Source organism: Metopolophium dirhodum, chromosome 4 (assembly GCF_019925205.1).
Source record: "Metopolophium dirhodum isolate CAU chromosome 4, ASM1992520v1, whole genome shotgun sequence".
NCBI lineage: Eukaryota > Metazoa > Arthropoda > Insecta > Hemiptera > Aphididae > Metopolophium > Metopolophium dirhodum.
Genome location: NC_083563.1, coordinates 4,748,836 through 4,776,766, shown reverse-complemented (window position 1 = coordinate 4,776,766; position 27,931 = coordinate 4,748,836). Strand labels below are relative to the sequence as shown.

The 27,931-nt window shown below is 31.2% G+C and overlaps 1 protein-coding gene across 1 annotated transcript in view; it reads right to left on the bottom strand.

The window, feature by feature from the left end:
* Positions 1–27,931, bottom strand: part of LOC132943120 (cadherin-related tumor suppressor) — a 36,861-nt gene that overhangs the window by 1,713 nt on the left and 7,217 nt on the right. Inside the window, exons 2-13 of the mRNA XM_061011944.1 lie at positions 18,146–18,463; positions 16,774–17,007; positions 16,254–16,455; positions 15,426–15,619; positions 14,422–15,343; positions 14,163–14,343; positions 10,523–14,099; positions 8,294–9,846; positions 7,663–8,218; positions 7,332–7,602; positions 6,029–6,679; positions 5,278–5,534 (exon numbers count right to left, since the gene is read on the bottom strand). Of these exons, the coding sequence (XP_060867927.1) occupies positions 5,278–5,534; positions 6,029–6,679; positions 7,332–7,602; positions 7,663–8,218; positions 8,294–9,846; positions 10,523–14,099; positions 14,163–14,343; positions 14,422–15,343; positions 15,426–15,619; positions 16,254–16,455; positions 16,774–17,007; positions 18,146–18,463 (8,916 nt within the window). The remainder of the gene's footprint in view (positions 1–5,277; positions 5,535–6,028; positions 6,680–7,331; positions 7,603–7,662; positions 8,219–8,293; positions 9,847–10,522; positions 14,100–14,162; positions 14,344–14,421; positions 15,344–15,425; positions 15,620–16,253; positions 16,456–16,773; positions 17,008–18,145; positions 18,464–27,931) is intronic.

Sequence of the window (27,931 nt, the reverse complement as noted above, 5' to 3'; positions counted from 1 at the left end):
CAGCGGCCCGTTGAGTATAAAAAAATGTGTCCGTGTATTTAAAATAATGTATACTGCATGTATACGAGTGAAACATCGGAGTACTAATCGGCTGTACCTATATGGTCGTTAAATTTGGAGGGGTATATTGCATTATATTATTGTATTCTAATAGAATGATACAGAATATTACAGATTAATTATAATATGCACCTGAGTAGGTACATCTTATTATACTACGAGACTCGTTATACTTATATATTATGTATATAATATATATATATATATATATAAATAATTGCTTTCAATATTTGAATACTGTGCGTTCGACTATCGTATTTACGTCATTGCACAACTGTAACTACACAGATATAATAACATTGGTTTAGTTGGTTAGTTACCTACCTATATTATATATGTTTTTTTGCTGATTTTTAATGTCCAAGTCCATTAGTAAAATAATGGCCCGACTATATTTTCCTGGACGTATTATTATAAGTGCAGTCTGCGCGTATAAATATACATAATATGTATGCATTTACACGGGCTAAAAAACATCACGCTGCCGCGACGGACTCCAATTAATTATCTCGCCACTCACTTCGTTTCACATTCAACTATATAATATGATAATGAGTGCGGCCAAACGCGTAATGCTATAGCGTGTAACGCGATTCCCGAGCATAAGTTATTTTTACTACGTTTATAATTCGAATACATTAGGAATATTAGGTATGTAATATATTATATATATTGTTATTAAACGATGTTCTATACGTGTATTACCTGTTGTGTATAATAATATATGCCTATGTAATTCGTTTCTATACGATTTAGTGTAGTACAGCACACGCATCGGTTTTGGTAGATTTCAATACCATTAACAGTATATTATTATGTAATAGTAATATCCTTTTTATCGCACTCTAATAATATTATTAGAGGTATCAGCTAATATTATCCGAATAAAAAATAATTACCAGACCACGTTCCAAAAAGTAAAAACAAAATAATATAATGACATGTTTTCTGTGGTGTTTATCATTGTTTAATAATTATTTAGTATACCTACATTCAAAGTCCTTTACCTAGATCCTAATCTTACATTCCCGTAGATCCATTATAATATGTAATATATAATATTGATAGGTATATAGGTATATACACACACGCGCATAAACATAATAAAGTATAATAAGTAGGTAACATCACACAACCTGTAGTTCAACAACAAAGGTATTATAATAGAATAAAGTCTATAGAATTGTCGAAAGTCAATAAAATAGAATAAATTTTAATTTGTAACAATATAGCCGGTTGTATAATGGTTGCATAACCGGTTTATTGAATAAAAATCTATTTTACCTACGACTTTTATTATTTTTTAAAACCAATAATTTAAATTACAAATGATCACTCCGAGTAGTATGAAGACCGATTTATTGTGATGTATAGTAAAAATGTGTAGAGGCCATAATCGAAGAAATTCCTAGTTTAAGATCTTCGTAATACATAAAAAATAGATAAGTAGGTAAATTTATATCAGAATTTATAACCTAACGAAAGAGCTAAATCTAACCTAAGATCTACAAATAATATGATAAGTACTAAGGTTTCAAACAGCATAATATACGTTAAAGGCATCACCAACTATAGCTATCATAGCCCACATAGAGGACCCATTTAAAACTTACTAAACTTTCAACGGTTCAAAACACTTTTAACGACCTCTTTCACACACTAATAATTACATTATTTTTATGGTATTTATATTTATCTTTATTAATTTACCAATTAATAATCATTGTTAGTAACAAGTATATCGTGTGAATATTTTACTAAGATTTTCGAAACCTACACATTTTACAATAATATATATACCTAAATACAATTCTAAATTAACTTGGTATAGAAGAATTGTTTATATTCCTACAAGGAACCCGGTGATTAATATAATTGAGTGGTATGCAATGTGCATACTTGCTTTGAAAACCGATTGGCACAGAGGCACGTAATTCTCGAGAAACGGGGTCGACGCTCACAAAGTTAACAGCACAACCAGACACATAATATGAAAATATAAATCCAACAAATTTGTTGGTCACTTGTTGGACATTATTATCATCCAATTTACGTATATGACATATCGCAGACGGCGATGCAATAATAATGGTTCGATATCGAAAACTTTCCGAGAATATAATTGGATGGCTGTTTCAGCCTGCAGGAGAAGACGCGGATGGCGACCGATGATAACCAACGGAAAATAATACTGTTACCATTTCGATAGGTACGACTATACCTAAACCGTTTGATTCGGGATTTCACTATGCCGTGTTGTATTGTGTTGAATATATTCAACTTATAGGTAATGTGTAATATGTGTTCACATTTAGTCCCACGTTCTCACTAAAAAGTTCGCGGACAGGGGCGAGTTCGAAAAGTTGTCACCATAACATTTATGGATCTAACCAAACCTATCTCTAGGCTCTTGATCTGTGCGATCGTTTTTACGGTTTTTTTTTTTTTTTAATTTCGGGTTTACGCGTTCGTTTGTGTATAAGTAGGTAGTGTATTATTATTTTTATTTATAGTGTGCATTAGTGCGGTGCAATTCCAGATGCGAATGTCGTCGTGTCGACCTATAACCAAACCTTATCACGTTATAACGTCGTTCGAGAGCGCTTATTAGATAGTGCAGTAGCGAAACGAATCTTGATTACCTACCTCATCCAGCCCTACGACACGTGCCGTCCGTTTACCGAGGATTACGCGCCAGACGGCGCGTCAAGGTAGGATGCACAAAGTCACTTATATTATTCACAGGTTCCTTATAGGAATAGACAGTTTCATACATATCTGAGGCCGTTATTTCTAAATTAGATTTTATTGTAATTACATAATATTATACGTATATTATATGGTTATAGGTTTGGAAAATCTTGAGAAAACCTCGATTAAATAATCGCGTAGAGACCGCTTTTTATCACGACGATTTTTCGTATAATACAATAACATAATATTAAATTATAAATATAAAGTGTTATCATTTATATCGTATATTACTGTCGGTTCGATTGTAATCCGATGACACATTGACACGGTCACGAGTACACAACTATAATGCGTGTGTCCGATGTCAGTATGTTACTGCAGCTGATCCGAACCTCGTTGGTATAGGTACCCATTTTGACAAATACCAAAGGACGTTTGGAATTTGGTTAATAATGATTATAATAATATATAATACCTATGATTGTTTCGCAAGTGTATTCGTCAGTCGTCACACAGGCATGCGCATCGATTAACCACCAACGCACTCCGTCAAACAGATGATTTATCAATCTGTATATTATATAAAAATTAATGTTTATTTGTCCGTGTGTGCGTCCTCTATGCATTCCTAAACAGCTGGACCGATTTTGATGACATTTTAAGTGTGTGTTTGAATGGTTTTCAGGATAATTTAGATGCACAGTTGGACCCTGTAGGTCAACCCGGGTAGGTGCTCAAACAGGGATTTTAAGATTTACGATGGAAATGTTTATTTATAAATGGTTACTATTGGTCATAAGATAAATATTTAGAAGAAATAGTATTTATTTATTATTGATTATTATTGGTTAATCGGGCAGATCAGGTGCAAGCATGCATCAAATCGAATTTTCGCACATTAACCAACAAAGGTGGCCGAGTTGCACTTACTGCAGCGAGTTACACCCAAAAGGAGTTGAACAATCATAATTTTTTTAATAGTTGTAATTTTTGGGTCCAAAAGTTTTATAATAATTATTATTATATACTTTGGGTCTTTATGTTATATTATTATTATTTATTTATATATATTTTTTATACAACTTAGGTATAATAAATATTTATTAATTTTCTATAAGTATAACATAAAGATCTAAAGTATCTACCTATCATCGGTCAACAAAGTGCGCGGGATAGATAGTAATTAATAAAACAAATTGTACCTATATGTGAAGTTCATATTACCTAATTAGTACTTACCAACTACCTATATGTGCTATGGGCACTACCTATTTAAAACTATTTACAAAAAATAAATCTCATTGGCATTTCAAAATCCTTTTTACCTATTGGCTATAGGAAACAAAATTATAAATTTATATAGTTATTCACTTATTATATAATATAACCTAAAATGATTGTAATAGCCTATCGGCTATCATATTAAAAAACAGTTTATAGACTGATGCTGGAAAATGGAATTATCTAACAAGTAATAAGTCATCGATAAAAAATCATACACATGAATAAGCGTGTTTCAATTAATTTAATTTAATTAATTATTCAAACATAAATTTTAAACAGACTTAGGAATGCAAACCCAACAACTTAGGTGGCTCCTACAACGACTTAATTTATCCATCTGCTATAATTAAGAGTATAGTCTTTTTATAGTAATTGTTGTTAGTTTTACAAAGAGCGTAACGTTTTTAAGATTCAAATTTAAATGTTTGTTTTGTAAGTCACACTGATATCGGAATCGTATGATAATTATTCTAAACTTTTTCTTCAATAATTTTTTTTTTAAATATACATAATCATGCAAATTTATTTTAAAAAAACTGTCAACATAAATACCGTAGTAATGTTTTTAAGTGGTCCTGTAATAAAACAGATTAAACGAAATATTATATTGAATTAAACACATAATATAATGCAATCGTTAAAATAAATCTATGCAATTTATGGTAGCATACGCATTGGTAAGTATTATCAAATTATATTTTATAACCTAACCTAATTTTATTGTGCATTTCATCGTTACACTGCGATTTAAAATTAAATTACTCGAATAATATTGTTCGATGCTAATAATATCATGATTTAGCATTTTAGTACCAAGATATATTTAGTACTACAGAAGTGGCCATATATGATAAAATCATAGCTATTGGCAGTATTTTTTAAATATTGTTTGTACTATACGTTAATAGTAATAATTACTAACTCCCTTATATATTTCCTATACATTGGTATATCTCGCCACGCTTTATAAGTCGTTTAATAATTTTAAACGATGTACCTTTAGGTATAATTAATAATAGTGTAAAGTTTTATTCTTAAAACGTTAGCTATCACATTCTTAATATGTATGCTTTAATAGCGGGCATTATAAAATATTGATTTTCTAAGTATAGATATTATACTTCTATTATAAAAATAAACAAAAGGTTAATATTGTTTGTTCAGATAATATTATTTTTTTTCAACGAACGTATTGTGATTAAAATTCTAAACCTCAAATAAAACTAAAAGGCGACTTACTCTCAACGTGAGTATTCTGGGTAACTGTTGACTAAGTTCACTGCTAGGACTTAGCCTAGCGAGCGGTGTGCTTTGGTGTTGCATGTGACTGGTAGAATCCAATGGCGGAGGTGGTGGTGGTGCCGCTGACCGACTATCTCTGGAATGTGGTGATTGAAAGCCAGTTGCGTGTCGCATTTGTTTATGATACATGTTAGACGGCATCCCAGGACTAAGATGAGACTTCATTTTCCGTAAATTGTTTCCGTCTCGGTAACCTAAACAGTCAACATTACATACTTTACAATAAACGTATCAAAAACATTTCGCAACCAAAAAGAATTATTTTTTGAGAAAATTTATTATTCAGAAAAAAAATCGGCATTCATTAAAATAAATGCATAATAACTATTAACATACGTCTAATGATAAGAACTAACGTTTGAATAAATAATGCATTTCAATTAAATAATAATATGGTTAATGCAAAACACTTAACGAGTGAATTAAGATAAAGACCAATATTTTAATGAAATACTCTCAAGGCATATTAACTAATATTCAAATCAATTATAGAATTAAATCTGCATAGAATATAGATAAAAGCAAATTTCACATATCATGTTTGGGTTAAACATTAATACTTAATATATTATATCGTTAATAAAAATCTCGTATTGGCGTTTAAATAAATAGTTTCACGGAATTAAAATGGTTTGAATAATATAATAATATATGTTCGTTTATCGATGTAATGTTTTTGAACACATACTTTTATAGTGATAGACAATATCTATATCCGACGGTGCTATAGAGCTAGCGTTTTCTAGGTCATAGTGTTCGGGCATATCATGATCCCCGGTCACACTATCGTGCTGATGCATATTCTTCATGTGCTGATTAAGCTCGTCTCTTTGTGGTGGCGGAGATTTTCCCACGACCTCCCTTTCAATTATATCCGGTCTATGTGGCCTATGTGTATCATTCATGCCCATGTCTTGATCTTTGTAGCGCTTGGAAAGTATTTCCGGTGGCACCATATGATGCCGTATTACGTCTCCAGTTTCTGACATGAAAGATGACACAGGTATTGTGTTTAGAGCTGGAGATTCAGAATGGAGACCACTTTGGAAATGATCTTTGCCACTATCAGAGTCTTTATCGCATTTTGTTTGTCTCCGTATTTTAAACACGACAAAACTTATTGTTATCGCCATCAATAATATAACGAAAAACACAATAACCAACGTAATTCCGAGGCTAAGCGGATCAGTGACAGCCACACCAACTGATGCAAGCCCGGACAGATCACAATCGAATGATATATTTCCAGTGTGAAAAACTTCTGGAAATATACTACCAGTGCCATTAAATGGTTGAAGTTCTTTATTGATTGTTAAATTAGCTAAGCAGCCTGAAAAACCTGAAAAATTGTTTTTAATAATTAATACCAGAGTAGCATTAACACTATACTTGTACACTGAAAACGATTAGCATTAAACAATTTAATAAGTTGATATGATATTACATATTTAATACTTTTTATTTTAATGAGTTTATTTTATAAGTTTTTATTATTTTAAGGTAGATACCTAATGAATTTCTTGATTTTGACTAACTGAACTTTATTATTTTTTCAATTAACTTATCGAAATACAAGTACATTTTCTACTTAGTTTAGAAACTCAGTTAAGTTTAATAGATGCAATTTACAAAATCTCGGAGTTATTCATTTTTGTATCTTTTCTTAAATACATCAATCTATATAATTATCGCTATTACTAAAATCAAGTTAATTATATAAGGTATTTAAGTGTCTATATTTTTAAATTATTTTATTAATTTTGATAACACGCTCGACAAACTTATCAAAGAATATATATACTATCTTTTAATAAAAAAATTAAAATAAAATTCAACTTACGATAATGTTTTAATATATATAATTATTATACGATAGTTTTAATTTTCAATAAATGACTGACTTATTTTAATTGTGTAAGTAACTTTTCATAATTTTTATTATTTTTAACTTAACAAAATTGGAATTTTTTAAATTATAACAATAAACTCACTTGATGTATCGATTTTTCCAGAGAAATATTCACGATCGACACCACCTAGGTACATTTTAGTTAGATATGGATCCAAAAAATCGTGTACGCTAACCGAATCCAGTTCTTCTCCAACTTTTTGACCATTCAAAAATAATTTCAAGCTTTTTGCACCAATTACCATTGTTAAATTATGCCAGTTTCCATCATCTACATTTTTTTCTACTGACATATTCACAGTAGACGTCGAAGTACTTAAAAACGATGAATAGAGTAGTTTACCGTTTATAAGCTGAAAAAAAAATTGTAGATATAAATATTTAGATTGATATTTTTAAAATATAATATGTACTTTAACTAGCGTAAAATCTGAATTGGAAGCTGCAAGAAGTATAGTAGCATTTGATTTCATTGTTCTAAACATCAGACTAAGTTCCTTAACTGGGGTTACAACAAATGAACTTCTCTTAATTCTAGACTCTTGTCGCCAAACTGTTGTTCCATTATAAATAGATTCCAATAAATGCATTCGCCTGTGCTTCTCTGTGATCTTGTACTCAAGGAATGAACCTTCGCCCAACGAGACTGGTTTAAATGCTTGAAAACAATTTGGCGATAGAACATCATTATCTTCACATTTGCACATAACACCATTCCATCGGTCCAAACAAGAAGATCCTTCACCACATAGTGTTGATGATTGAGCACAAAGGCCTTGACGATTACAGAATGGATCGACAGCTTTTGAAGATAATGGGCTACTAAGGTTCATACCATAGCCATTGATAGTAACACTGTGCACGCAACCAACAAAATCGTCCGATCGTAACTGCCCAGGTCTTTCTAATAAGGGATCTGCTGAAATAACTCCACCAATCAACAAATTATTTCCATTGAAATTCAAAGTTCTGAAACACATTTTTTAACTTATTTGAATACAAACAATACAAATATTATACATTGATTATTGAACTAATACATACCCTACGGTTCCTGTATTATCACTATAACATGACTTATCCGATGGTCTGCACTCTTGACAATTGTCACCATTATCAATACATGACGCGACACTCAATGACAGAACTTTACCATTCCTTACAGCAGTTATCTTATACCATTGACTGTCAGCTAATGAAGATCCGTCACTTTTTCCAACACTAATCGCAGTTATAGAGCTTCTAGCACCACCGTATGAGAATACGCATTTCCCTTCGATCAATTCAATTGCTATAAAATCTGATCTTCCTCCAACCTGGGTTCCATAATTATATAAGAGTAGAGAGTCCGGTTTAGATGTAGAAAAAACTATTGTTATATCGTTGGTTATACTGTCCAATGACGGGAATGACATATATGAATACTCATTGAATCCAAACGATGACTTATCACAATGTCTTCCGTGCAAGCCGTTCGGACAATTACACTTATATCCAGGTTTCAAAGATACACAAGATCCTCCATTCAAGCACGGGTTAGGTCGACATGAATCAGCTGATAACTCGCATATGTTTCCTCGATATCCCGGTCTGCATAAACAAAAGTATCCAATGTTGTCTTGAGTTTGTTTACAACTACCACCATTCATACAAGGGTTGTTGTCGCATTTATCATAACGCTCTTTCTCACATTCTAGGCCTTCTCTATCTGAAGGGCAGAAACACTGATAACTAATGCCTTGTCTTCTACAAGTACCTCCGTACTGACAAGGATTTGGTGCACATGGATCTTGTCGTTTATCACATTTCTTTCCTGCATATCCTTCAGCACAGGTACAAAAAAATTCTTGTAATATGGTGGGCGAAGTAAAAATAAAATCTTGAGAATTTGTTACTCGTGGTTCTTTCGATATAACTAGAGAACTAGAACAATTTCCATAATTTTCACAAGTATTCTTTTGACATGGTGAATAATCGAAGAAAACTGGCAATCTTGTTGATTGTGCAATGCTATTTGATTTACTCCTTAACGCGTCGTTCATATGCTCTTTAGTCAAACCTCTTGCAGCTATTGCTACCTCAATACCACCATCTACTTCGTTAATACTGTACAACAACGGGTCGTTATCTTCAAATGTTGAGTTCAATACATTCATAAATTTCGTATAATGGTTTTCAATAAAACCCGAAGAAGTGACATTGTCAATTCTAGTAAAAACTGTATTTTCTATAATATTCTTATCGATTGTTTGATATTCTATTTTAACAATATTAGTGACAGAATCGTGTTTGCCATCATTACCAGACACATGAAGCACAGTAACTGGTTTAGATATGCTATTGATATGTAAATCACAGGCTTCAGGAATCAAAAAATCGTTGTTTGTTTTTTCGAGATAACATTTATAATCTCCTGTTGTATCAGGATCAATCGGCCTCACATCTGCAACTTTTCCTACAGGATATTCATTTTTGATTGAATAAATAAGAACATTCACTGATCTTGGACTAGATGGGCAGTCATTTTGATCTAAAATTACGATGTTCAACAGATTTTCAGTTGTAATTTGAGGAGAACCATTATCCGTAATTGATATCTAAAAAAACGAAACAATTTGATTATACAAATAATGTTTTTAAAAAGTTTCAATTGAAAAAAATATAAATAATGTTTATATTTTGGTGTTTGAGATTATTTTCACTATTCAAATAACATGTTTTGAATATTATAATTCAAAAATTATTTTCTTTTTAATTTATGAATATAAATAATTTGTTTATTATAGGTAAAATTTGTAAAAATATGATAAAAGAATAATTTATAACTATTTTTTTAAAAACAACTAAATATGCATTTAAGAACCCTAAGTATACAGGATGTAACAGGTTTTTTATTTTCAATATTAAAAAATGTTATCAGGTTTTTAATTTATAAATTACAAGTAAAATATATTTTACAAATCATGAAAAATTATGTATCAAAAAGTAAAAAAAAGCAAAAGAAATATCATTATGATCTGAAGGAAAAAAATGCATTTATATAAAAATAAAATTACAAAACTAGCTGTATCTAATATATAATGTATTTGTTATTTATTCAGCTATTTTTGTGGTTTCGTAAAACGAATATGTAGTGCTACAAGTTCTCTGCCCTAATAATTATAAACGTATTATATTAACCCTCATTGATGATACAATCCGTATTTAAAATTAATTTAAGTACATTTAACAAATACTATAAGACTAACTAATTATGATCGATATCGTACATACCACAATACTAAGGTTTGGTGTCTGTTCGCGATCAATTGATCTAGCGGTCCTAAGAAGTCCATTCGATTCGTCCAACGTTACAAATTCTCGATGAGGTCCACCAACGATTCTATACGTAAATGGAGCGCCATTTGGTGGTTGATCTGCATCAGTTGCTGTTAATACCATGATACTTGTATTAATTGGTTCGTTTTCAGATACATATCCCACACTGTTGTCAGGAGCTAATAGTGGACCATTATCGTTAACGTCAGTAATCATGACTTTAACTGTTGCACTTCCAGTCTGAGGCGGGGATCCTGTATCTACAGCGCCAACTATAATTTCGTAGTAATTGATAGTTTCCCTATCAAAGTGTCCAACAGTTTCAATAGTTCCATTTTGTGGATCAACCCGAAATAATTTTGTCATATTGTAAAGTATAGAATAAGAGAATTGATTATTTTGAGGCCAGGCATCTTTGTCAACGGCGTGGACAGTTAATATTTTTGCTCCTGGTCTAGTACCTTCGGAAACCAAGCATTCATAATACTCTTGATCAAACTCTGGAGGGTCATTTCCGTCTTGAATTGATATTATCACTTGAGCTTCATCAGTATCATTTCCTCTAATGCTACCAGCATTTTTCGCCAAAACAGTAAGTATAATTCGATTTTGCGTTTCTCTATCTAGATGTCTAGAAACTCTTAACAATCCGGTATTATGGTCAATCGTGAATCCTTTATCATTGCTAGATCCAACTAAAAAGTAATACACTTTACCATCATTTCCAGCATCTAAATCTGTTGCTTTTACTGCCCCAACGTTAACCCCAATTTCCGCAGATTCAGGTACATCATAATAGAAAACTGATTGACTAAATGTTGGATAATATTCATTAACGCCTTCTATATGTACGATAACTTTTGTAGATCCAGATAGTGTTGAATTTGGGTTAATAGCTAGGATTTCCAAACTGAACGATTTTTCTTTTTCGTAGTCAAATACTTGTTTTGAGAAAATAGCACCAGATGTACTATTGAAATAAAATAAATGTTCTCCAGTACCGCCAGTTATAGAGTAATTTATTATTGCATTTTTTGGAGAGTCTAAATCTTTGGCTACCATTTGTGAAACAAAGGTTCCTAGTGGTGAGTTTTCAAGAATAAACACATTAAATAGAGTTTGATTGAAAGTTGGTGGATTATCATTAATATCAGTGAGCACAATAGATAATGTAGCTTTAGACTTTTTTGGTTCAAATCCTGTATCCATTGCAATGACATTGAGTTTATATTCTCTTATACGTTCAAAATCCAAAATTTGAGCTATAGTTATAGCACCAGTGTCAGAATTTAATTTAAACTTATCGGATAAATTTTCAAACGAGTATCTAACTAAACCATTTGGCCCTTCATCTTGGTCTGTTGCTTTAACTGTTAGTACTGTTGAGCCAATCGGTTCATTTTCTGGTACAAATACTTGATAACTTAATGATGAGAATTCTGGGTTAAAATTGTTCTCACTAGTTATTGTAAAGGTGACATCAGTTATGTCTTGTTTTGGTGGTACTCCGTGATCTGTTGCTCTGATCACTAAATCATAATTTTTACTTAAATCTGTATCAATTAATTTTTTCTTTAACGATACTAATCCAGAAAATCTGTCAACTTGAACTAAATCTGTAGCATTGCCTCCATATACAAAGTATTCAATTTCGGCATTTACACCTGAATCGTGATCAGTAGCTACAACTGTAATTAAAGGTGACCATACTTCCAAATTGATTGGAATTGGTGAGAAATATTTCTTCTTTTCGAACTGTGGTGCATTATTGTTTGAATCAATGACGTTAATAATGATGAAGCATTCGGATGACAAAGGAGGTTTACCATTATCAGTAGCTAGAACAGTTAAAGTATATTCATTTTCTGGAGATATATCTTTTGTTGAATGTTTGTATTTTAATGCACGTTTAGTAAATATATCACCATATATTGGATCTATAAAAAATACATCAGAAGGCTGTTTCAAGTTAAAAGAAACGACAGAGTTAGAACCTTGCTTATCTCTATCAGTAGCAATTACACGACCAACAGTGGCTCCAATTTTTTGCGTTTCAGGAAAATTAAATTTGTAATTAGATTTTTCGAATTCGGGTGCGTTATCATTAACATCTTGAATTGTAATAGTTAGAGGAGTTTCAGCTTGCCATGAACCGTCCGCTGCGACAACGTTAAGTAAATATTCATCTTGAACCTCGCGATCTATAGCAGATGCTATATAAACTTTTCCAGTATCTGAATCAATTTTAAACATATTTCCCGGATTTTCAGTAAATCTGTAGGTTGCTTTAGCGTTGACGCCTATGTCTAAATCTGAACTTGTGATACCAATAACAAATGATCCAACTTCTGTATTTTCAGTTACATTAACACTGAACAAACGAGTAAATCGTGGTGGATTATCATTGATATCTAGAACAGTGATATGTACCATTGCAGATCCGGTAAGAGGTGGATAACCTTGATCAACAGCTTCGACCGTCAACGTATAATGATCACCAGTTTCTCTGTCCAATTTTGTGTTGGTTACTATTTCTCCAGAAACATCGTCAATGCTAAAAATGCCATTGATATCGTCAACTAATCTATATTTTATGATGCTATTTTTCCCTGTATCTTTATCTATGGCTACAACAGTGATGACGGAAGTTGGAGGAAATGTTTCTTCTTGAACAGAAATGGTGTAAAATGGATATTCGAAAACAGGCGGATTATCGTTTACATCTGTAACATTGACGGTTAATAATACAGCGCTTCTAAGTTTCGGCTCATCTGAATCAGACGCTTCAATCCAAATTTTATACTGACTAGATTTTTCATGATCAATTCCATTTTTACCAATTATTACTTCACCACTTACTGAATCGACTTCAAAGGTGTTGTCAAAATCGCCTCCTGCTATAGAAAATCGTAGATTGCCTTTTTTTGATCCAGCTTTTGGAGTTGTTGCTAAAATTCGTGATACGCCACTTCCAGGACTAGAATTTTCAACAATCGATAGCTGTTTTGTTCCTACATGTCGCACTACAGGAAAGTCTCGATCCGGCCAAAGGATTACAGTCAAATCAAATTCTGCATTTTTTGGTATTTGTCCTTTATCACTAGCTTCGATTTTTATTTTGTACTCCATTTGTTTATTTAGTTTTTGAATTGATTCAATAACACCAGTATTTTCGTCTATATGAAACATATCTATATCCCCTGCTATTAAATGGTAAACTATCTTTCCATTATCTCCAGAGTCTAAATCTATAGCAGTTACTCCAAATATAAATTGTCCTGATTGAGTCTTATCCGACACATAAATAATACTTTGTGAAGTTGAAAATATCGGATAATTATCATTAACATCTTTTGCAAACACTGTTAAGTTAGCTACTGATGCTTTAGGTTCTGTTAAACTTGAATCTTGAGCTACTACTGTTAAATAGTACACTTCATTTTCTTCTCTGTCCAAGTTGGATAATGTTCTTAGTATTCCTGTATCTTCGTCCATTTGAAACTTATCTTGTTTATTTCCCAGGAGGCTGTACCTAAAAAAAACAAAAAAATGGTAAAAATAATTAAAAGTATTTTAATAATTTAACAAAATTTACTTTATTTTGGCGTTCAACCCGATATCAGAATCTGTTGCTGTCAATTGAGTTACTGAATATCCAATTGGACTATTTTCATCAATGTATACTACGTAATTCTGTTGCTGAAATTGTGGACTGTGATCATTAACATCCTGAACAATCACACGGATGAATCCAGTGCCACTTAATGATGGCATACCTGTAAAAACAATTAAGTTAAATAACTCACTATGCTATTTAACTTTCATTAATATAATTTTGAATTTATTATATTTACCAGAGTCCATAGCTACTGCAGTAATCAAATGTTCAGATTGAACTTCTCTATCCAAGCTCCTCACAAGATGTATTTTTCCATTAACACTGTCCACAGTAAAATATTCAGTGTCCTTTAAATAATATCTTACTCTACCATTATATCCAGAATCAGCATCTGTTGCTTTCACTATAGCAACTGGAAATTCTTTTGATTCAGGAATATACTCTTCGAGAACATGAATGGTATAAGGGGAATCTGGAAAAACTGGATAATTATCGTTTATGTCCAAAACAGTAATTATAACTGTAACTTCGTCAGAATTAACACGGTTATCAATACCGACGGGCCCATCTTCAGCTTTAATAGTTAATACATAGCGAGATTTACGTTCATAGTTAAGATATTTTGCAACTCGTATTAAACCAGTATCATCAGCAATACTGAAATCCAAATTTTCATCTCCGTTTGTGATCGTATACCTTATACCAGCATTAGGACCAACGTCTTTATCAGTGGCAAATAATTGAACAACTGTGTATCCAATGGTTACATTTTCTGGTACAGATGAAGTATATTGCCTTGGATCGAATATTGGACTGTTGTCATTTTCATCCAAAATATTAACCGTCAATTTCATTATTGAGTTTAGAGAAGGATCGCCACGATCTTTAGCACCTATTTCTAATTTATACGATGATTTTGTTTCGCGATCTAAAGAACTCGCTACACGTAGAACTCCATCGATGGATCCAATTGTAAATGTTCTTTCATCACCAGAATTTATCCAGTACTCGACAAATCCGTTTTTTTCTTCATCGTCGTCTACAGCTTTAAGAACTGTAACTATTGTACCAATTTCTACATTTTCCATGACTGCAGTCACATTCGGTGTAATCCAGTGAGGCGAACAGTCGTTAACGTCCTTGATTGTAATTGTCATCTATACGAAGGAAACGCATTAATAATTGTTTAATACAATGAGATTATATTTCATGTATATAAATTGCTGTGGTGTTTATTACCTGCACAGTGGTTGAGAGTTCAGAAGCCGCCGGGCGTCCCCCGTCCTTGGCTACTACCACGAGATTATATGAAGCTACGGTCTCACGATCCAAATTGCGATGTGGCCAAATAGTGCCATTGTCCGGATCAATAGTAAAATCATTATCTTCTTGGTCAATAGATTGAATTGAGTATTTAATTTTCCCGTTAATTCCTGAAAAATCCAAAATGCATTAACTTTTTTTTATCAAAAACAATTAAGTATCACTACAAAATCTGAATAAGTTAAATAAAAACTCAAAAACGAAAGAATTCATTGAGTCGTTGTATACTTATATTTTATAAATAAAATAACAAGAATAAATAAATACCTAACTGATTGAGTAAAATAATACATATAAATAATAATTTATATCATACAAATCTTAACACGCAACCGATAATAATTTACATATAATTATTATTATATCTGGACTAAAATAAAACCCGTGATTGGTCCATACAATATAATTTTAATATAATTTTAATAATAAGGTGTATTATATTAAAAATATATATATATTTATTATAGTTATGTATATTATATACTTATGGAAAATCATAGTTTTTACGTAGTCGACACATTCGATGGTTCGAATTCATTATCGGGTTTATACCGGCAAAGAGTATTTAAAAAAATATGTTTACTAATAAATTATAAAACACGTGTTTCCGCCAAACACTTGGTATAATATAGTATATACTATACATACATACATACATACATACTACATACACGTGCACAGTGCACACACACACACGCAATATTATGCATCGAAGTAAACTTCGGCGGCGGGCTGAATGTTTACCTGAATCACGATCTGTTGCCATCACCGTCGCCACGATCGTGTTGACAGTAGCGTTTTCGTAAACATCAACATTGTAACTATTTGTCTCAAACACGGGTGCGTTGTCATTTTCGTCGATAACGTTTATGTACACCGTCACCGTCGAGGACAACATCGGCTTTCCCGCGTCCTGGGCTTGGACAGTCATGATGTAGTGCTGCACCTGAACAACGCAAACACACGACATCGTTATATAACAATAAAATATTATATAATAGGTATATCGCACAAGTTTATAATAATATGAGAGAGGTTTGATATGATGGGCTTGGTGAGCAAAAGCCACCGACACTCCCTTGTCCCTTCAAATATTTGATTTAGCCCACCCGATCGAGTTATACCGTTTATCAGATTTTGATTTTTTTTTAGTTTACTTTATCAATAATGATAAATTTTCAATCTTGTTAGTGAATCAGTTTTTTTCTAAGAGGGAAAAGACAGTGTGATTCAAAAGTTGGTTAAGATCGACTTAAATACTTGCCTCCTCGTGATCCAGTTTCCCAGTTAGGGAGAAGGCTCCCGTGTGCGGATCGATGTTAAACACGTCGTTAGCCCAGTCACTGATCACCGAATACGTAACCACGCCGTTGACGCCCTCGTCCTCATCCACGGCCGTGATGTCGCCGATTTTCGTGCCCCTAGACCGGGACTCGCTCACGTCTAGCGAGTACACGCTCTTGGCGAACGACGGCGCGTTATCGTTGGTGTCGAGAATCTGTAAACGCAGAAAAAACATTAAAATTCTAAACATAATGTTATGAATAAATTGATTTGACGATATATCGGTTTTATTTTGTTTATCACTTATGATAATATATTATATTTATATGTAGGTACAGCGCGGATCGCCTCGCCAATCAACACCATCCGGGATATTCGTGTTTGATGTGAGGCGTTTTCGATCCGACGCGTTCAAAACGACTTTAACGGTATGATGTACCTATTAAATTACTTTTTCTGCTGCATAAACGCAACTCGATTCGTTTCGCGATAATATTTTACTTTTTGATTTCATCCTGTTAATGGGAACTTTGACACCGCGCCGCGGTCTATGATATACGCATGTGTATTTCATTACATTATACCCCGTTTAATATAATCATTATATACATAGACTCGATAAAATATTATTTGCGTAGAGGGCGGCGTAACGCCACAACTATATAACTCGAACGGTTTTAATAAATAAATTATAATTTACAAATGTAAAAAAATAATATGTCCATTATATAATATAATATAGCTAATGAAATACAAGCGAACAGTCGAAGATCGCGTGATGTTTTCGTATGATTGTATTAGGTATAGTATTATGTACTATGGAATTATTTAACGAGAAATGTACGGCACGTGCGGAAGCGTCAGTATTGCGCTGTTGCCGAGGGGAAGAACGTGTTTGGTAAGACAAGAGCTGCAAAAATGTTAAACGTGGCAAGAAAAATCGACGCGACCGTAGGGCGTTGATACATATTTTTAAGTACTATTATTGAGTACGTATAGTGATTAATATAGTATTGGTAACTCCATGTGGAGGATGGAGGAATCGATAGAAATGTGTAACTTATATAAACTGGTACTTCTAAAATGAAATGCACGGTACAATTATAATTTATAATATGCATTGTACCCACTTCCTACCTATAGGTACGGATGTAATATATGAAGTTATGAATGATATCGCGAACAACGATAGTAATAATGTAAAAGCCATACGGTGTTATTGTTTCCGACTCGGACTAGACATTTTGCTATGACGTGCACACTGTATAGGTATACCCCGTACAATATGAATTTCTAATACATTTGTTTTAACCGCACGATCGCCAATAAATTATAATACATTATGTACTTACGACGAACACAACGGACGTGTCGCTGTGGTGTACCCCGTCGGATACCCGTACCGGTAGCACGTGTCTGGGGCTGGTCTCTCTATCTATGGGCTTGCGCACACGGACGTTGCCCGTGTACGCGTCCAGCAGCAGCGGCGAGCTACTGCTGTCGTTGTCGCCGATCACCGTGTACGTGAGCGTCGAGTCCAAGTCGGGGTCGGTGGCTTTGAGCGTAGCGACCAGCGAACCGATCGGTATCTCTTCGGAGATCTTGTACTCGATCGGAGCGCTCGGCCACATCGGGCGGTTGTCGTTTCTGTCCAAAATCTTCACTTTCACCTGTACGGATAACGCAAAACAATTAAAACACACGTGAAATGAAGATTATACACTATAAATTATAATACATGCACAAAGATATTAATACATTTTATAATATGCATTAAACATTATATAATATATAAATATAACAAACACATAAATCATTGGTACACGTTCGCGAATCCACTCATGCGTAGCTGTCCGTACGGGAGCCGAAAAATTTTTTAAAACAAAAAAAAAAAACGCTAATTGGCTCCATGCTATACGTTTTTGTTCCCATAATCTCGCGTCAGCACATATAATATATGTATGTGTATATTCAAATCGATGTTATCTTATTAAAATAACTTAACGCATTCCGGATCATGTTCTCAAACGCCGTATATTTTCATTCAATGGTGTTACTTTTTTAATGACCCAAGCAATTGCGCCAGAGCATGACGGCCAGAAAAACTATCCACTGTTCAACCGTTTAGGCACCGCCGCCTCGGCGACCGTGGATAGACGCACATCCTTAATGTAAGGTATACGTACATGCATAATGCAATATAAGTTAAGAAAGAAATATGTTCGTATAAAATTCGATTTCAATTTCAATCAATCGGGATTATGGATTTTCGTTCTATGTGTATAAATGTATTTACAGAGTTTTAAAATAAATCTGTAAACGAACAACGGCCGTTTATGTTAAAAGTATTTCTGAACCCAAGCAGCCATTGGTATTTCTCACTGCACTGCACCACCTATATTCAAATATTATCCCACACCCCAGTATAACTAATTTTCTTTGTGTTAAATAATGTTGTGTAACGAATATTTAAAGTCATTAAAAATTAGTGTCTGTAATTAAGAGTAATTATTTAATTTACTTGTTATGGAAATTATAAAATTAAACCATCAGGATTTTTATACAATATAATTTTTGGTTTTTAACATTCCTAGGGAAGTATAGCCGTATCTGCGCGTTAATCTTTTATTTTTGATAATATCAAGTCACATTGTGTTCCCAATTTTTAAAATTCCATGCTATTATTTGATAAATTTACTTTTTCTTTGCCAAAAATGTACATACCATATTTTAAGGAAAACCTCTCCATACCCACATATAATAGTATTCTATGCATCCAATGCATGTTCATTAAAGACGCTCAACAGTGTGAATAATCAACACAATTATTATTTCACAGGATTACTAAATATTTGTTTTGTAAGGTTCAGTATAATAAAGAATATAAGAGATAAAATATTTTTTTTACCCTAAAAACTGAATTTATTATGTGTCATAAATTTATTTTATTTAAATTACATTTTTCATTGTGACCATAACGAACACGTGTGATCTATAATTTTGAACTTCAGCAAAACAAAATTGTATTATGATTACCTACTATATATAAAATATATACACTCGTAGGTATAAATATATATATATAATATATACCTGTATAAATATATATATATATTACAATAATTTGAGGGCTTGACAGTTTCAAGGTAAGACAGCGTTTTTTATTGTACAAATTGTTGTTAAAACCTGTTTTCCCAAATAAATCCCACAGTAAGTCAAGTTTTATATTAACAAAGGAACAAAATAATATAATGTTTTCAAATACTTATACACCGCATGATCTTTAACAAATTTATAATTCTAAAACCATTATTAAGAAATAATGATTATTTATTTATAAATAATTATTTTATATTAATGTTATCATAACAATATTAATTCCAATAGGCAAGGAGACTTAATAAAAACATACATGTTTCAGTTTTATTTCACACCTACACATCATTATTTCACGAACGGAAAAAAAAAATTACCATCAAAACAAGATATGATATATTTTGTGTAAAAATAATTAATTTTAAAGATAATATAAGTAATATTACAGTTGTATATTTTTTCGAATATGATTTATTATTATTATTTATAAATCAATAAACGGTTTTATTTTTTATTCACACGTTTTTTTCTTACTGAATCGACAGTATTATGAAACAAGGGTACTCAGATATATTATATAGAAATAGAATTTGATAAAAAGTAACGTACAGACATTTTTTGAACGGTTAAAAAAATACATTCTTACTGAACCGGTACATTGTTATTTGGTATTTTTAAACGAGTCTTTCCGCAGGCATCAAAAAAGAGGTACAATTGATGTTAATTAGTTTACTATACCGAAATGGATATGTATTTTTTTCTTCGGGAATTGTTTTTTTTTTTATGATATAGGGGTAACATGTTTATCGGCGGCGGTTAGTTAAAACAAAAAAATATATGCCTCACCGTAGTCGTACACACGTTGTAGTCTGTAGACACGATTAATTGTAGCTATTTATGTAGGTATCGTGTATAGAATAACGACCCAACACATGATATTCGTTGTAAAATTATATACAATACAAAACTATTTATTTTGAACTTATTAAGGTTTTTAAACATTTTCGAAAATCGATAAATAATATCGTATTGATAAAGAATTGAATAGCTTGAATTGAAAGCCAATGTTTAACGGTATAAGTACTTTTTAATAATTGATATACATAAAAATACTCGACTGCAGATATATTTCTGCTAAAGACACGAGTGATCGTTTTATTTATTTATAACAAAATGCACGCTCTCAATAGATTAGCCTAGTACTATTAAAAAACAATCAAGAAATCAAATGATATAGTTGATAGGGCTATTAAATTTTAATGGTTATTTGACTGTTGTGTAAAGGTGCTCCTGGAATTAATGAAAAATATACGTGCTTGTACGAAAACAAATTATATAGCCCAATGGCCGGACGAACTACTCTATAGCTGTATATAGATATAGGCTGGTCCATACCAACTGACTACCGAGGACCAAACCTATCGTATTCAACCGTTAATAGAGAAGGAGAAAAAATCAAATTTTTTGACACATAATCTTCTAATCCAAACGCCAAAGTCGTAACTCATTTAATAGTAGGTACAGTGTGATCAATAACATGTTATCCGATTTTAATCCGGATTCAATTTTTATGAATATGATTGGTTAATGATGTTATAGCACAGCTCGCGATCATCTCGATGGTCCATTTCATTACATTTTAATATATACCAGTTGGCAGTTATACCTATACTATATTAATAATATAGTATAAATAGTATAATATTAATAATATAATATATTGATATAATGATAGATCAGTACACGTAGCCATGTATATTGTAGGTATATTGTATTTGTTTCGATAAGTGACCTATAAATTTGTATTAAAAACAAAAAATTGAATATTAAATAAACACGTGTTCGTATGTTTAAATTTGAAATCGATATAATATATATTATTTATGTACATAATAGTATAATACTATAGACAGTAATACAGTATACACTTTACGTATATAGTGTACACTGTACATCTACATAAAATGGGCAATGAATATTTTCCGAAATTTGACTGTTTATTATTGTTTATACTGTTTACATCACTGTTTATTTCTTGGAGGTAGTTCTCCAATAGTCAATAGTCAAGACTTAAGAGTGATATCCGATACGATATGAAACAGATTTCGTACTATAATGCAATTACTGCTATTATCGTATATAATTAATAATATTATAGGTAAGTATGTACAATGGAATCAGAAACGCACAAATCACGCGTTATTTAATTTTTTTACAACATTGTTTAATTTTAATTTATACAGTAACCACTAATAGGCACTAACCAAATATGAAATCCAAAACCAATTCACTATATTATAACGTTCAGATATTAGTATACTACGAGTCGACTAAAATATATTCTATCAAAGGGTGGAGCAGTTTTAAATTTTTAAAACTTTCTTCGTAATCGCGAAAAACAAATATAGTTAAATGCGATTTGACAAAGTTATAAGCAATACATGACGTGTCTTAATTGGTTTTATAAGAACACTTCAAGATTAAATGTACAACTATCATAGATTGGTACTTCATACTTTATAATTTATTTTATTGTTGGAAATGCCCTAAGTTGCCCTAGGGAATGAATTTAAAACAGTTATAAAATGTGTTTATATAAAATCTAATTCTTCACTATTAAGGCCTATAAATGAAGCAACAATAATTATGGTTTTTTTTGTGTAATTAATAATAATTATATTACAAGTATACAACGTACATACTATAAATTAATAATTATCTCTGAACTATAGGTACCTACCAAATTAATTTTGTTACTTATTATAGCAATCTTGTGAAGACAATATTTTTATAAGGTTGACCTTTGGTACTTGTTGTTCCATTTGAAATTGTTATTGTTTATTTTGTATAAGTACGTGGGTATAATCAAATCATGTTTTTGTAATATTAATTACATTATACATGCATATATTATATAATATGGTTTTAATACTTTTCTACATATTTTGTATAATAGTGAAGTGCAAAGATACAGATATTTATTAGGTTTTAATATTAATTATTAGATATTGTAATGTCATTTGATTACAAAGTAAGTATGAATGTTGTTCTTGTGTATAATTTTGATTATTATAATAGAGTATATTGGCACAAATATTTGTTATGGTTTTTATAATGACATTTGATGGTATTTTGGTGATATTAAATCATGGAGCTGTGTTGGCGTAATGATGTGAATATCACACATGTAAAATTGTAATGTTTTATTTTTTTTATTAATGTAAAGATTTTCTGATATGGTCTAAAATTGATATTATTAAGATAACATTTTTTTTTTACGTGATAATAATTATGACAATTGACAAAAGATAACAATAAATTATAAATTGTTGGTATAGAACACATAAACATTTTGAAAATAAATCTAGTAGTTTAGCATATAGGCGCTTTAGGATATGTATAAATATTATAATGTATTAAAATGTATTTGAATATTTTCAAAAAATTTTCATTTAGAAAATATCCTATACTAACAATTAAGATCATTACTAGCAAGAAGTAGCTACTAATATTGAATTCGTATAAAAGTATCATCGCAACAATAATTAATAACAACAATAATAAGGACGTACTACAGGACGACAACTAATACAATATGGTTAGTAATTATTGCTATCGTTCGAATACAAAAAAAAAACAAAAACAAAATAATAACATGTGTTGGTATACAAATTAGAACGGCGTCTTATTTCAAGTTTTAACCTTAAACAACTATAGATCGTTTATATTAGCCCGACACTTGTGTAATAATATTGTGTTATGTGAGCAATGGGCATTATTGTAACCTATAGGTAACCAACCTACACCCGGTCATAGGTATATACTATAATATATTGTGTACGTTCACTGTTCGCGGAGCCCACACAATTTACTATTAGTATAGCTGGTAAGTGGTAGGTTAGTACCTACGATGCGTATAAGTACGAGTGTACTACTATATAGTCTATAATAATGTACTATTGCTATAGTTGGGTGTTACAATACAGTATTAACTAATACACTATACTACACGTGCAGCAGTCAGTACACCCTACCCATATATATATTATATATTATATGTATCGATATAATATTATTGTAATGAAAAAGACGTGTAACAATATTAAGATATCGTCAAATATTACGCTTTTACTACGCTGACCCCCGCACACGGTTCGTATGAAAATCTTTTATAATATTATGTACTAATACACTATATATCGTTTATATTGTTATTAGAGTATTGTATATAATCCGCAGTGACAGTGGCCTTTTTTTTTATATATAAATATACATTTTTTTCCCCGGTTTTTCTTCCTGCCGCGGACAATGAGAGTAACATATACATGCACACACACACACTTATATACATATTATATTATATTATATGCCGCACTGCTGCGGCGTATTGTAGGTACCTCTTACCTATACGCTGCGAGTATATATGAAATATTCATCATTGTAGCAGGAACCCATTATCCAATCGGCAAAATACCTCCAACGGGATTCTGCCGTTCATATACATATAACAATATTATATACGAGTTACACATATATATAGCGGTCAGTGTTTTTGTATGCCAATTATTGTCACTTGATTTAATTTCAATAACCGATATAATATATTATTATAATGCGTGCACGTGTGTGTGTGTGTGTATAAACTATAATATATACACGTACGTGCGTGTGCATATGATGCGTATGATGGTACGAGTATGTATACAAAATAAAAACCACAATAAATGCGAAAACTGCATGCCGCCGGTATTATAATATTTAATAGCCAACCGATACGAACCCATACAATTATTGCACTATTAATTATGATGATTAACCACAGTTTTTTTTTTTTTTTGACGATACCCGTATAATACGAAAAAATAAAATAAAAATGTATATTATATGCACATCCAGCAAGTGTGTGTGTGCCGTATAGTGGTCCTGTTTCTTATAAGTTTGAAATCAGTACCTTTAGGCGTATTTGCGGTTTGTAGCGTGCCGTGTTCGCCAATGGGGAGCAAGAAAAGGAAAATATTATTCAGACGCTATCGTGAGAATGTGGGCGTGTCCAAAATGTTGAATCTATTCAACTCCTTGTGATTAAAATCAACGTCTAGCCCCGCTTTTTCAATGTTATCACATAAGTCGTTAAAATGAAAAACGGAATAATTGTGTCGTTCTGCAAAAGACTCGGAAGTGGCAGATTCATACAATATTTTATACTGCCGACTTTGTGTCAATTTTGTAAAAAAAAAAAAACATTCTCGAATTATTTTTATCGAACGTTTCTCTGCTGAACGTATCTAGATAATATGTCATGTGGTTTTTGAACTTCAAAACTGCCCCGAGTGGGTTACTTTTATAGATACATACTTATATGTCTTAAATATTTTCTCCGATGACTCTTTATAACATACGCGTCACGCGACCATAATAAAAACACGGGAAAATCTTCAACTGTCAGTTTAATTTATCATTATATAAGTGTTTTCATGCACCGATGCTATCCTCTAACTATACGCTAAGATGAAACCAAAATAATAATATGCTAAACCCTAAAATATACGTCCGGCTATTTCGTAACAACTAAATGACCGAAAGCAATGCGATCTTTTTAGAGGGAATTTTTCTAATTAACTCCGCGGGTTTGTCAATAAACATATTTTACATTTATTGTTGCACTAATCCAATACAAAATGGTTAAAAACGATTTTTATTAGACACTCCGATTACGATAACTCTAAAGCACTCTCAAGCACATTAGCATACTGATATCTCTATATACATTATTGAGCACGGTTATAGACGAGACGATATTATAAATTCACTTTTTTTTATATACACCACTATAATAATACTAACAACATCAGATACGCTTTTAAATTATACATTTCAAAAGAAAAGATTTATTTTGTAAAAAAAAACATGATATTGTGTTTTATATATTTTATAGTTAAGTACCTAAAGGTATATTAATACCTGTATACTGTGTATTATATAAAATATTAAAAATAATAGTAACATAAAAATTATAAAGAATTATTCAAATTGTACGGACACGCAACCATTTTAACCGTTTTGTTGTTAGGTACCAATAATATAATACTAAATATAATAAATTCAATGAACGTTACAAATATTTTTTATTTCAATATATTATTATATCCGTATACGCACATTATACCTGCAGACACATAGGTACATCAAGTGGGTATATATACCCATATATTATTTTTATTTTTTTTAATTAAAACAATTAAGATAATTTATTAGAACATAATATAAACACAATAACCGCGTGTTTCTTAAAAGTATTTGAACACAATATTATTGTTTATGCACAGCCGTATAGATATAATATAATGTTGAGTAGAATAAAATATAATATACATTTCAAAATATGAAAATATGAAAATATTTTTTAATTTGATCCAGTACACTATACTGTATACACTATACTGTATAAAGACTATAAACACAAGAATTCGATTTCTAATGGGTACAAATAAGAAAAAAATCCAAGGTGTTTTAACTCCTTAAAGGATAGTAATTTACTTTCGGAATTGCGTATAATAATAGTTGAATCCATAAGAGGATACTGTACAGTTCATTGTTCACCTTCGTAAGTAAAGTTTTTTTTTTGTACAGATGCTGAGTATACTTTAACCATATCTATCTGACGAGTTATATATACGCATTCCAATATGGCAGTTTATGCAATTGACAGACAACTTCTATATGGGCGTATATTCAGGGAGGGGCTTGAGGGGTTAACACATAATTCCCCCTCTAAGTTAAAATACCCTTACACTATAAGCAAAAATTTTATGATTTGACAATTTACAAAAAAAAAATCAAACTTAAGCGCGAGCCAAATTTTTCAATTGAACATCTGCTACTGTTGGAATTGTGTTTTAAACTCTTTGTGTGTAGATATTTTTATAGCCCGCGCGGTACGCACACAGCTGGTAGAATAATACTGTTATTGAATAGGGGATTTATTCCCTCAACCACCTCGACATTTTCAAAGGCCGGATATCATATATCAAATAAACAATTGGGCTTACAATAACTTTTTACACCTGTGATAAAATACAATATTAAAATCATAAATGTTAAGAACATATATTTCGGGATTAGAATTCAATTTTTTTATATTTTAGAATGTTGTATGAGATTTACATTACATAACTATAATATCAAAATATTTTCATAGAAAATTAAATACTGTATTATACATTAATTTGCTTTTGATCAAAACATACATTTATTTGCACATAATATAGGTAATATATAAAAATGTAGAATGAATAAATAATTATACCGTAACCGGGTATAAGGTTTAACGAATTGGTTTTGTACTGTAAGAAAAATTATTGTGTACCTATATATTATTATACCTACGAGATCAAATCAAAGCTTTAATTTATTTGTTATCGATTATTTATGTTGATAGTTCATAATTTCATTTTAAAAATCTCTTTTAAAAACGGTAAAATCATATTTTTCCAAAATGCTTTTAATAGATATACAATATACATATTATTATATATTATATATTTATACATCCACATTAGGTATACATTTAGACATATGGTGCATTATAAACTATTGAGATTTAATATTACGTACATTTTTCTAATTTGTTAGTCAATTAAGCCAGTTTTTCAATACGATTTATAGGCAGATGAAAATTAGTTGTAAATTTAAATAGTATGTTCCGGAGATCTGATCGTGTTAAAGTCGGAAAGATAAACGATGCTATTAAATTTTACGATTAATTAAGCTAAGGAAATACCGGTGACTATCCGAACATAAAAAATAGTTTTTAAATATGAACAAACGTTAACAATTATTCTTCAAAAGTAAACTTAATTTCCGATGGTTTTGGAATTATATAGTTTATTAGCTAGTAACATAAAAAAACCATAAAATCATAAATTCTTGTACACCGTGCCAAAATAATATTAGTCTTTAAAAGATATGTTTCATCGTTTTTATAGACGTCATGTAAACGTCCCACACTCACACATGGACTGCCAGTTCGAACCTTGACATTT